The 13,580-nt window shown below is 35.1% G+C and overlaps 1 protein-coding gene across 2 annotated transcripts in view; it reads right to left on the minus strand.

The window, feature by feature from the left end:
- Positions 1-13,580, minus strand: part of LOC120341320 (E3 ubiquitin-protein ligase rnf213-alpha-like) — a 62,107-nt gene that overhangs the window by 3,778 nt on the left and 44,749 nt on the right. For both annotated transcript variants that reach the window (XM_078120153.1, XM_078120152.1), the window contains exons 49-58: positions 8,611-12,732; positions 7,296-8,140; positions 6,654-6,804; positions 6,070-6,242; positions 5,059-5,201; positions 4,595-4,685; positions 3,736-3,853; positions 2,369-2,574; positions 971-1,139; positions 135-179 (exon numbers count right to left, since the gene is read on the minus strand). In XM_078120153.1, the coding sequence (XP_077976279.1) occupies positions 135-179; positions 971-1,139; positions 2,369-2,574; positions 3,736-3,853; positions 4,595-4,685; positions 5,059-5,201; positions 6,070-6,242; positions 6,654-6,804; positions 7,296-8,140; positions 8,611-12,732 (6,063 nt within the window). The remainder of the gene's footprint in view (positions 1-134; positions 180-970; positions 1,140-2,368; positions 2,575-3,735; positions 3,854-4,594; positions 4,686-5,058; positions 5,202-6,069; positions 6,243-6,653; positions 6,805-7,295; positions 8,141-8,610; positions 12,733-13,580) is intronic.

Raw genomic sequence — 13,580 nt, forward strand, 5'->3', positions numbered from 1 at the left:
GGATTTTCATATTTATTCTTGAGGCGATAAGGCGGATTAATCATACGGAATACAACAGCCTATCGTCCCATTACCGTATGGGATTTATATATGGCTATTTGTTCAGACGCACAGACTGGAAGACTCAAATTTACCTGTTTCGCGATAAGTTTCTTGTACATGACAAAATTTTCTCTGGTCTGAAACAGAAGAATATAGTTCACAAATATTATTAGTCCTGGTTTTGGCATTTGAAACAAAGTATTTTGCTGTGATTTTATTGCCAAAACAACTTAATTAGGGCATGTAGGCTACAACATAATCTCATATAGAACAATGTATCGTTTAATACTTTGTGATGTGCCAAAATGATAACAAGGGAGCGGTGCTCGAATAAATGGACACGAAGATCAAAACGAAGTAGTACGGTATGCAATCTGTCACAGCAGAATACCGGTACTCCAGTCTTTGACTTTGCCTGACCATCAAATTGCAACTAACTCGAACGCGAGACCGCCATAATGTATGCAATTTTCATTTTTGATGACGCAATCGCACACAAAAAACGAATCCCATAGAACCCACAGAAATTTTTGGAATAAATAGGAGTAATATCCTTCTAGTGACAAATACAATATTTAACCATTGATCATTTCAAAGCAATTGGTCCAGTAGTTGACGACAAAAGTGATTTTTCACAGCAAGAAGAAGAAAAGAATGACTAACGTCTAACAACAACAACATAATAACAAAACAGTCGATGTGTACACTCCATGTGTAAGTTAAAACCCTATATAGCTTTACAATACAATTTTTTAGAAATACCAGTCTCGAAAACAATATAAAAATATAAAATAAAATTTGCATTGTAGTTAACTTAAAAAGTGCCGCATACATAACTTCTACACTTTTCCACTTGTATGAGAAAATTTTTATTGGATCGAATGAAATTTTCAAAACTTTTAAACCATTCAATAATGCATTTATGTACCTGCTTTTCCAATGCATTGATGTTATATGAAAATCTGTGATGTCTTCCCTGGTTATTTTTGATGATGTTATATTTAGTATGCATATGGATAAGTGGGAGTAAGTCTTCTTGTTTATCAATCTGTACGTAATGGGTATGAAGTAACTGAGATACTTCGGCTTCTTCGATGCTGTTAAAATAAATGAAAAGATTCATATTTTGTTAAAAATCTTGGGATCGAATCCTAGGATATCTAGTAGTTAGCCCAAGCCAGGGACGGCTGAAACCATCGAATTTAATATTTCGAATACATTCTGAATTGGGATGAAGTTGTGAAAAATTACATGAATTATTATATCTTCTCATGTTGATCACATCTAAAACAACATAAATATAAAGGTCATTGTTTTTTCTGTGTTGATTGTTATCAGTTGAGATATCATATTTTTGATCTCTTTGTCTGGCGGCTCAAAATCTTTGATTTTTGAATAAAAATGTTATAAATTATTCTTAAATTCACAACTTTTTTATATCGAATTAGTGAATTTTGAATATTCAATTCGTTTTGGGCATCTCTGGCCTGAGCCGGGCTCTATATTCAGTTAATAGAAAAATCATGTCAATCGAAAATAAGCCATCCATTCCGAACATATAAAAGATCTACATGATAATGTGTGCTTGGTAAAGCGTAATTATCTGGTAAATCTCTGTTCATGTCACAAGCACATGATGAACCAACTTTGCCGCAGTTAATGATGACAACAAAAAATTACAGCTGGCTTGTTTCATTATGATTCTAAAGAATTTAGGCATAAAACACCCTGGTGTTATCCCGTTATTTTTTATGGCATTTAACGGTCAAAATTTCTGCAACCATTAACCATCAAAAATGGTAAACCGATTAGCTATTTCCAACCTTATTCAACAAAATGAAGAAAACACAAAAATATGAAGTTATATGATTTAAATCAGAGGGGTGCAACATACGGAACCTATTTACGTGGCCCGTAAGAGAGTTGGTATCCGATTAATTTTGAATGCTTTTTCTTATCTATAACGGCACCACCAGTGTTTTTGAGTTTGTGTTACACGACAACTATAAAAATAAATCTCTCTTCTGGCAACACAAAGGTACTGCTGTGAGCAGTTCATTTCAAAACTGACAGTTTAGGACAAATTTCAGGAATTCAGGCTTACAATTGAGCAGGTGCTAGCTCAATCTAGAGTTGCTAAAAACTAAAGGATTGTTCCATGAAGAAAGGATTGATTGGTCCGGCTCTCAGCGTCACCATAATTTTTTCATTTTGGCTCATTGTGATAAACAGTTGCACGCCCATGATTTGAAGAAAAAAATAGCTCTGTCAAGAGCGACAGAGCATTGTGTAAATACTAACTATGGATAATGTTTCCAAAATTTACCTTTCATCACCAGGCATAACTTGTTTACATTTAGTGAGAAATGCATTTTGTAGGTCGATGAGATATTCTGCCAAAATTTTTGCACACTGTCCTCTTCCTCTTGTACTGGGTAAACCCATTGATATTGGGCTCGTTCTTGTGATTCGACGAAAATATTCAGTCAGTCTTTTTTCATGAGAAAGTCGAGCTTTCAACTTGATATGAACCTAAATAGAAGTATGTAATATGTGAATAGGCATCATGCAGAGCCAGTATGTACTATAATTTAGTAAAAAATTACAAGAAAGCAATACGAAAATCTATGGACAAGAAGGCCGAAACAGATCTTTTTATCCACAAATCCCCCCCAAAACCATACCCTAAAACGAGGCTGGAACTGTAGAACAGGTATAGATGCTGTATCAGGGTACCAGTACCTGTGATCCGAGTCATTGTAGTATCAAATATTTGACAGTACCAGACTACTACTGTAGTGTACCGTAATCCCAAAAAACAGTACTCCCAAAGCATGTGAACCAAGATGGCAGACACTGGAGCGTAGTATGTGTACCAGGTTAGGGTTAGGCAATAATTTTATTTCAATTTTCCTTATTTTAGTTCTATTACGAGTTCGGGGACTAGCCAAGTGACTCACATAGTATTTGTACCTGAAATTATGGCCTAACCATAACCTGGTACACATACTACGTTCCAGTGTCCGCCATCTTGGTTCACACACTTCGGGAGTACCCAAAAAACTTCAGACTTTGGCTAAGCACGAGATCCGCTAATATGTGGTTGTGGAAACGCTACAAGTAATTTTCAATTGTGAAGCCCAGGAAACTTTGAAATAAATAAAAGTAATCGCCTTCTAGTGACCACAATCTTTAACCACTGAAAACTTCAAAGCAATTGGTTCAGTAGTTAACACCAAAAGCGATTTTTTCACAACAACAAGAAGAAAAAAATGACAAAAGATCCATAGGTCCACTCCCTGTCCAATATCTTTGCGGGTTCTTTGGAATAGGATCCAGTACTGTGTGCAGCTAGTTCATCATCTATGTCAAATTTGGCATAATTGAATAAATATAATATATTTGTCACTATGGATAACTAAATGAGCAATAACTTCTTCTACCATGTTTGGCAGGTTTAAATGTACCAGTACTTCCCAACAAAACAGGAACTTGCCCAAGAATGATGAAAACTAGCCAGGAAATGAAAGTAACATCTACATCACAAATTGGACTTATATCCCTACCTATACCAAGTCAACAAGTAATCTGTTATTTCTCGCATGTAAAATTTGAAGTTCAAAACAGTGTCATATAAGACCTATCCCCCAAGATAAATATGAAAATCTGATCTTATCTTAATATCCACAGTACCTTGTTCCAAACTTCAATGTATTTTTCGACATGCTCTTGATATGAATGTCCTCCCTCTCTCAAGAAGTCTTTCAATTTAATTTGTTCTGTGTCATTCATGTCTGTTTCATTTTGATATCTGTTTAAAGATGTATATAAAATTATAAAGTAAAAATATGATGAAATTTATCGAAACAAGAGCTGACTTGGACAGAGTAAAGAAGTATTTTCCTATTTATTCCGGAGAAGAGGAAACGCAACAAGATGGTGTGATCATGAGGCAAACCATGTCATCCTGTCCGATTATTAGTCCATGTCTGGTGTGAGAATAATTAAATCATTTATTTGTTTCGAATGTATGGACTTTATGGTGGGAGAAGCCTTAACAGCGAAGCAGTTACATGAACCTACCTACGACGGCGAAGTCAGTCCTCTCACAGATCATTATTACTCTGGGGATTCAGTCCGGCAAACCCGCAACATACCCAGTCTCAAATCTCTCTCTGCTCTCAGCTTTGAGATCAACAAACAAAAGCTTGCCTCTCTTTTAATCTCTCGTTGGTACTACGCAGATGTGTAACATCAACTCCAAGTGAGTGAATATTTGATGCAGCTGGAAACACTGCCACTGAACTCAGATCAAGTTTCATCGGATTCATGTAACATGTCTCTTATTGTGCGTGGCAACTCAGCAAACTCAGTGAGAGATTTTATATTTTTATCAATTTTAATGTCTGGGGGACCCATTGGGATGAAAAAAAATCATAAATAATTACAAGTACTCAAGACTCGATTCGAAAAAAATATTCTGTCGTCTTCTAAAACATCAGGTATTCCAAAATGCCTAGCCCTAGTCATGAATACTGTGATGCATACTTACTTTTGTATAAGTGCATTTTGAAGTTGGAGCACAGGTCTCAAATATTTAACTAATTCAAGATCAGGAGAATGTAGAATTGTTGTCAGTACACCTGAGATAAATATAGCAATTTTATCAACTTCAAATAAAAAGTAACAGTGCGAAAAAAATGGTTTTCTGGTTACTTTTAAAGTTGGTTGTTAAAGAGACATTCAATTATAGTCTGCATAAATTTTTATAAGACATATTAGATAAATTACAAGGAATACATCTCTGGAAGGAATATCAAAACATTGAAGAAATCTTATTATGATTTCTCACAAAAACTCGATCTAAGAAAGAAAATCTTTTTCAGTTTTTAGGCATGACCAATTGGAAAAAATTTATTAATTGCTAGAAAAAAAATTAGTGTTGCACAGTGATATTTATGGCTTATGCATGCATGTCTAAAAATAAAAATAAATATTTTTCGACTAAAATGTCACCTTCTTCAACATCAGTTGCATCACCAAGGTACTGGATTAACCGAGCAGAAGTCGAATGCTCAATGGTTTTCCACAACATTGGATCATTCCATTTAAAATCGGTTGCATTAAGATGTGGATTGTCGTGGACTTCATGAACAAGCCTGAATAGCAATTGTCGAATAAACGAAGGAAAAAAGAGAATAAAGAAAGAATTATGCAAAATGCTCAAATCTTGACTCAGAACTCGAATCGTCAAGTTGAAAATTTGGTGCTCCAGAAGTATGTGTAACAATATGGAGGTAACTAATTTTGTTCGTGTATTCACTCGGAATAAAATTATGGCCTAACCCTAACCTGGTACACATATTACGGGAATACCGGGAATTCATTCAAACTAAAGATATTCATATTATATTAATAGCAGGGATGGCCAACAGAAAAAATTCAGTATTCCAAATACATTCAAAATGATGTTTTCCAATATTGGATATTGAATATATTCTGAAATGGGTCTGTTTCACAAAAAGAATTCTTCAGGACAATTGTAAATTCCTAGAAATCAAATTTGGTTATGCAAAATAATTGAGAAAACATTGTTCTATTAATATTCTCTATTTCATTCTGTCAAAAGTTAACTAATTTTTTGTCAGTCATAAGATAATAAATGCTTCAAAAGACATTTTAAATGAATTCGAATATTCGACTCATTTTGGGCATTCCCGGTTAATAGTTTGGCATTCTGAAATTATATCTAACTATAAATTTATATTATTTTAATTAAATCTTAATCTATCTATAAAGAAAATATCATATTTTGGAGAAGGAATAAAAAAGATTTTGATTATCCGAATCCTATAAAAAATTTTTTATACCAACCAAGTCCCAATATGGGTCATTTTACCACTGTAACTCATATATAATCGTGCACACAATGGATTTTTGCAGAAGAGGATTTTAGGTGCACCCTATTGTCCGTACAATTTCGTTATTTTTATTTTTTTAGTGGATTTTCCCTGAAACATTACGAACCTGTGTAGAGCCACACTACATTGGTCTTCTGCTTCATTAATTGTATTTTGTGCTTCTGTGATGACATCATCGAGATTTTGAAATACTGGAAGCAAATATTGTTGTCTGAACATGGTTTCCCATTCTCTACGTTTGTCCAATGTCGACCAATCTGGAGGTTGAGGGCCTTCTCTCTGCATATCAAATTAGAAATTAATGAAAATATATAACATAGCGGTCACACAAATAATTTGTATTGATTAGCAAATAATCGCTGGCCGGGAACTACAATACGTAACCTCAAAGTTAAAGACGTTGAAATATATTTGGGCTCACTATAAAATATAATTTCTGGAATTATCTAATCCGAGTAATTTTGCAGATTTGTATACGGATCTTTCGTAAAAGTAGTTGAGTAGGCTTAGTGTGGACAATATTAAACCAGAAAGCATTTATCACTTAAAGACATGTATTCTGTGATAGTGGTTGGCCGTGCAGAGCCTTGTTCAGAGCAAAGACATGAAAATTAGCCATTTTTTGCTAGATATGTCAATATGATTTTTATATATTACGAGTTAGTTTGACCATATAAAACCCAAACTAACCTGATTTAACACTCTGAGAATAATTTTGTACAAAACCAAAATAGTGTCATCCATATTTCTTGCCAGTGCATTAGACATGTTTTGGAGATTAGTCAAAAGTTGTTTGACTAAATATTTTTGTGATTCGGATTTAGAGCCAATATTCAGCATTCTGAAATAAAAAAGTAAGACATTTATTTAAAAAAAAAAGGATTTTTCATATTCCTTACAAAAAATAAATAGCAATAAAAGTGTTTTTATAGTGGTTTAGCCAGTTATTTGTTTCAGGTGCATGGACTTAATTGCTCCCATAAATGTCCAATATGGACTCACAGATTCTGTTTTCAAAAATTGATAGCACAGAGTAAATAGACAGTTGATGCATCATGCTTGGAACACACTTGTCATTGCACCATTGACTACCGTGTGCGAGCAGTGCCATACCCATAACAGTTGATCAGATACAGCTTCCTCCACAAACAAGTCCAAGCATATGAAACAAATAACTGGCCAACTAATCCCATATCCAACATGGACTGGGAACTGAATGGAACGACATTGTTTGCCATATGTTTAAGCCGTCTTATCATTTTCATCTCCATTGGATAAATAGAAAAAAAACCATTATATTTGATAAAAGGTAAAAGCATTAATACCACTAACCCAACTATGGTAGCTTCTTCGTGGTTGAGTCCAATAAGCATACAAGAGTGAAGAATAAACTGAATAACGGCTGCCCCTTGTTTCGAAACTCTATCGGCAGGATCGCCGACATTTCCTTGCATTTGATTCAAATTATAACCAGCTTGACTTTGTTCATTCAATAATGCATGGCGTTGATTACCAGCTGCTGGTCTGTGGGCTGCTCCACCAATAGTAGCACCACAATCTGCACATTTAGCTGTTTGCATTGGTTGCGTACATTCTCCGATTGTATAGATGTGACCATTAGGACAAGTGTACAAAGTATTATATCCTTGACGACGATATTCAACAGGTGTAGAAAAATATGGATTCTCTGGCATTGCAGGTAAAAACATATTTCTTATGATACTCGGCCGTGTCAGAAGATGAAGAAATCCATCCATCATGTGACTTCTCGCTGTTACCATGGCGACAATTAAGGTCACTAACTGATATAAAGTGTGGACTTGCTGTTCAGTAATATGTGGTATTGCTTTCAACATAGGTATAAAATTACTTTGTAGATGGATTAGGAAAGAAAAAAAATGAGTACCGGCATCTGGATTGTTTTTCAAACATTCCGAAACCGTGGTTTTGATATCGTCAGGTTTATTGAGCGACCATGTAAACAATGACAGAATTTTTCCGAGTCGATTCAAAGGAGCGTCAGGTGGAAGTAAACTGTTGACTAACTTTTCAACATCTGTAGCAGGTGATTTATAAATCATAGATTTTGCTTTGGTGTAGGATTTTCCCAACAATGGCCAACGATCAGTTTTATTTTTGTCTTCGCTGGCTTCAAGAAGCGAGATCGGAATGAGGTCCTGAATCAATGGAAAAGTATTTGCATCACTTTATATCCCATATATAACAACGGTATATATATATATATAATCCTATGAGCGCTGCAGAAGTATGTGTACCAATATGAAGGTAACTATATTTTTTCGCCTACTTTACATCATGTAGTGTAAAGAGAGTGACACCTATGGACAGGGCTAACACTATTCACTTGGCTAACAAAGACAGTCCCCAAACTCGTAATAGAACTAAGGAAAATCGGAATAAAATTATGGCCAAACCAGGTACACATACTGCGGGAGTACCAAATCCTATCCTAAAGTCGCACAACGCGGTACCTGGGGCCTAAATCGTTTTTACACTTATGCCATCTCTGTTATATTGTTTATTTATTAAGCATATGCTGTTATATTTGGAGGCATAAGCATAAATATGTATTTTTAGACAAAACATGTACAGTAATTTTGTTTCAAAATTTAATAAAAATGCTCACCTCTAAGACAGCATTGTCTCTTAATTGGTGAAACCAGTCACTTCCGTATATTCGACATGCAATTTTGATGATGAATTCTTTAAGAACACTTTCACTGGTATCATCAATGATAATTTTTACAGCAAAACTGACAAAGTTATCTGACTTTGCTGTTATTTCATAATCAATATCCACTCTTTGAAAAATATCTTGAATACAGCTTGTCGATATGGATATAGACTGTCGTATTTCAGCGACCGCTTGCAGAATAGAAACTTTAGTCAAGGATTCATCATTCAATAAAATTTTTCTCCATGCAGCACCTAGAAGTTTTTCCCAACGATCGAGATATGAAATTCGATTCGGTTGATACGGTATTGAATCGAGAATGAGTTTATCTTCAAAACATTTCGTAATTACGAGTGTTATATCCCTCAACTGTGATCTTTTCGATTTAGCCATCCATTCATTGAGTTCATTTTTCACAATTTCAGGATCAAAATCCATTAAAATTCGTAATATGCTACTCCTTGCGTTGATGTTCAAGTCCAAAGAAGGATTCACGATTTCTTTTCTTTCATTGCCAGGTGCTTGCACAACCAGTTCTCGTATTAATGTTTTGATCTGCATTTCCATGGATTTCGCTTGAGATCCCTCCAATGGTGCGAAGCAAAATTGACGCAGATATTCCATAAAGAAACTTGTACAATTTGACTGGAAATTTTCCAATTCTTTTATCTGTTCGGGGTTCAAAACAGCAGGTTTTGGGTGGCTATCTTCTTCCGAGATCTCTCCAGCACATGTAGGACACCTTCTTCCAGTTTGTGCAGCGGCCATTAGACGCAAAATACACATTTCGCATGTGAAATGACCACACTGTAAAAAGGTTGGGTTCTCAACTCGTTTCCTGCACAATCTACAATTAAAATCTTTGTGCCAATTTAGGAGAATCTTTAGTCTAATATCGTCGTGCAACCTGCGCAAAACGTTTGACACGATGCGCAACACTTGATAACTTCTGATATCAGTTTTTGCTATTCCTCTCCACAGTAGTTTAACCTGTGGAGCAATTACAGACAGGTATCTTTTAAAAACTTCTTCCACATTAGAACTAGGAAGAACATGTCCGATTAGCAGATCAACAACAATCAAAGGAGTCCATTTCTCCTGTATTTCTTTTTTCGCTTCTTCGTCATAGATATAATCGACAGTTTTTTTGAAAATTCTTTTGATGGTAGTCATAAGATTTTTCCATGCAAGACAAGAGTTGGCATCATTTAAAGATTCTGCTTTTTCTTGCAATAATTCCATTACACTTTTGAATGCAAAAATATGGATACGAAAGTCATTGAACGCTTGCTGTTTTTTCACCCAATCATCTGCTTTTCCGACCATTTCCGGACAAGCTCTGAAAATTTCAGCCAATAATTTTAGATATTTTTGATGTTCTTGATATGTTAAGAAAACCATAGCAAATTCATCACCGTTTGTAAATCCAGAAATCTTTCGTAGATCTTGGTATTTCTTCATAGAAAACGCGTGGATGACATTTCTCACTGCCTCAAACTCTTTCGGATTATCAGACCCCGGTACATAGACATTGTGAAGAAGATCCAAAGCATATAGTTTTATCATATTAATCACTTTTGCAACTCTTAATGCATTTCCTGCAATTTCAAATAATGGTGATTCCCGAAAAAGCGAGTAAAAGATCTCATGCATGTTTGGAGATTGCTGTTGATACAAAGTATCCCATTGATTGGTGAAAAATTCGTGTAGCTCATAACTAAAAGGCACAGTACAGGCAATAGTAGACTTGTGGTGTTGAGGTGCTGTGATGAGAAATTCTCGAGCGCCACCGATAGAAGACCAAGAAAGCGGCAGAGCTTGAAATATTTTGAGCCACATTTCAGCTTTCCATGCAGTTTCTCCAGTTTTTAACAACAGATTTAGATTATCATGACGATCAGATATACTGATTATATAAGCCATCATGCGAGAGACGTGGCGCTTTAAACATAGCCACAAAGTTTTACGAAACGTGCCACCCTCTTGAAGGCTTTCCCGGTTACAGGCTTCGTTTGTGATCCAATCTCCACCCATCAGCAAAATTTGTTCCTCTCTTTGGGAGTATAAATCAATCATTTTTTGCAGAAGAATTTTGCGAAAATGTATACTTATAGGCGTTGTCTCAGAGCAAAGTTCTGTCAGAATTCGAACTCGATCGAAATAGCGCTCGCTTTTACTCAAGCGACTTTTAACTTTTGCAACCGCTTCACAAACGCAATCTTGAAGCAAAGATATGATATTTACCAAAGAACCCTCCTGTCTTTCACTTTCCAGTTCTTCGAGACCCATTCTTAGGACCTCACAAAGAGACTTCTTGTAAAATTGACTCGCAGGTGCAATATCGTTATTTGTTGGTCTCAGTTCATCAACGTACACTATCTGATTATCTCGAACGTGCTGTAGCAAAAGAGAGTCACCTGAAACATCATTGGCGCCTTCTCTTTCTGTCGATAACAGAAAAGCGACGACAATTTTCTTGTTATTCAAATTACTTGCATTCAAAGTGTTCAATTCTTTGATTTTATTAGTCAAGCAGTATTTTGCACATGCTATAAGTTGTCCTTGGGATTGTGACTGGGAACACTGAATTAAAAGTACACCTGCTTTTGTATCAGAAGTTGCTTTCTTTTGATATGAAAAAAAATCATCGAGTTTACTTGCATATTCTTGCTCCGTTTCAAACTGTTCAAGCGAAAGAAGCATCACGCTATTTTTCAAATTGAGTCCGGTTTCGAGTTCTTGTCGGTCGCTCTCAGAAAGTATATTTGAGTAAGATGTGATTTCAAACAATGGACAACGTTGTTCCATCTTCAAAACTTCTTTAAGTAGAAGTAAAAGGCTGTCGTGACATTGTCCTTGTAGATATTGCTTTTGTATAGTTTCAATTTCTCCTCCGATTTGAGATTCTGGCAATCTGAATATGGCATCCATGCCTGCCGATTGCAATAATATTTCTTTGTATACATTTTCATCATTGCTTTGTGTCGTCAACACAACAGAACAGACAGTATCGTCATGGAAACCAACAAAAGCGTCTTTGCTCAGGAATTCTTTTCCTCTAATATTTGCAAAATTATCAGCCCATACTGTCAAAGAATTAGCGTCTTCAGTTTGGTTTGGTGATAAAAGACTCTTGGAATCAAGATGATGTTTTTCAAGTCTGTTGATAAGCGGAATTGGATATTTACTATAAACGACTTTATTCTGTTCAACAACGATTAACCTGAAGTTGTCTGCAATTCTACATTTCACTCGATGACCTCCAAGGCCCAAATCCACGTATCTTTGACCTCCAAATGTGACATAATGTTGATTGAGAGCGTCGTAAAGAGATTCATGAATTTCCGTCATATTTAAGAGAACAACTGTTCTGCCCGTTTCCATACACACTTTTATCCTATTAATATTTCGGCAAATGTCAGTATAATTGTGATCACCAGGGAAACTGGATCCGAAAACAACTTGAGCGCGTTGTTCAAAATCATCCATACACATATGCAACAAATTAGCCGCGGAAAATTGATTCGTCAACAATAACAAAAATCGACTTTCTTTCTCTTGAAGATTATCAGATATCATTTTCCGGATGGGTACTGATGATTGTAAACCTCCACGGAAAAGATATTCAATATTTTCTCTGAATGTTTCGAAATGCGACTTCTTTCCCCCACTGAAATTGCGATGAATCGCGTTGGCAACATCGTCAGGCGTTAGTTTAGCATCTTTTGACGAAGTACAAATCGCATGTATCATTTTAATCAAACTATAATAGTCACGTAGGCCAAAATATTCGACTTCTTGTGCTTCATATATTGTTAAATATGAATGCGTTAACCTCTCAAGAAGATCAAGATTCTCATTAATCTTGCTTTTGTGATTTTCAAAAATTCCTTTCGCTGTTTTTTTCAGATCATCTTTATTAGGTTTGTTTCTTGTCACAAAAATTCCTCGATTCATTTTTGCTGGATCAAGAGCCCAATTTGATATTCCGACAAATCCTACTTTTTTTGTGATGTCATATTCAGTTAAACTATTGTTTGCTGTACTTCCACATTCAAGAAGAGGATGCAAAACCTTAAATGAAATAGGTATTATCACAATAGAATTCCAAAAATGACGTTTAAAACGAACACGACGTTCCAAGTTGCTACTTTACAATTTTGACTTTCGCATCGTTAAAAATGAAAATTTTCATAGACAGCAGAAAACCGATGGAAAAACAATTTTGGTTAAAAATAAAGCTAGTGTGCAACTTTGCAACGAGATTTTCTGAATGACGTAAATCAATGCCCAACTATTCAGAAAAAAAAATATTAAAGATATATAAATCACAGCTGTGAAGTTAAAAAATCTTCTAAGCCATTTTAGAAATAACTTCTTGAAATTGGATAAAAAATCCCCAAAGTCTAAATAACACAATTTTGACTATGAAACCTTCGTAACCAATTTTTTAGTTCAAATTGAAAACTTTGACTCAGAAAACTGAAATTCCAAATACAACACCGATGAGTTAATATTTCGACCTCAACATCATTGGAATTAAAATTACAACTATAAGAGTGAATCAAAAAACAGCATCGATTCACTATTATTGGACCAAATGACAAGAGTCAATGGGTTTTTACAAATGAACGAATATTGTAATAGAGTAAACTTGCCCTTGCGTTTGCATTGTTAATTGCATTATTATAATTCAATTAGGAAATATTAAAAATTGCCTTTTTCTTTACAGTTATACCTGATCAAAGTTTATACTCGTATTTGGTATTTTATGGAAAGAGATTCAGCTATACAAGGTTATGACACATTTATACTGAATCTAATACAGGGATATGCAACATTATTTGTGGGTGGGCCATATAACCAACTTCAGACATCTAGCCGGGCCACACTAAAAATTTAGTTTTTCCACGTAGACAACG

This window comes from Styela clava, chromosome 14 (genome assembly GCF_964204865.1).
Source record: "Styela clava chromosome 14, kaStyClav1.hap1.2, whole genome shotgun sequence".
NCBI lineage: Eukaryota > Metazoa > Chordata > Ascidiacea > Stolidobranchia > Styelidae > Styela > Styela clava.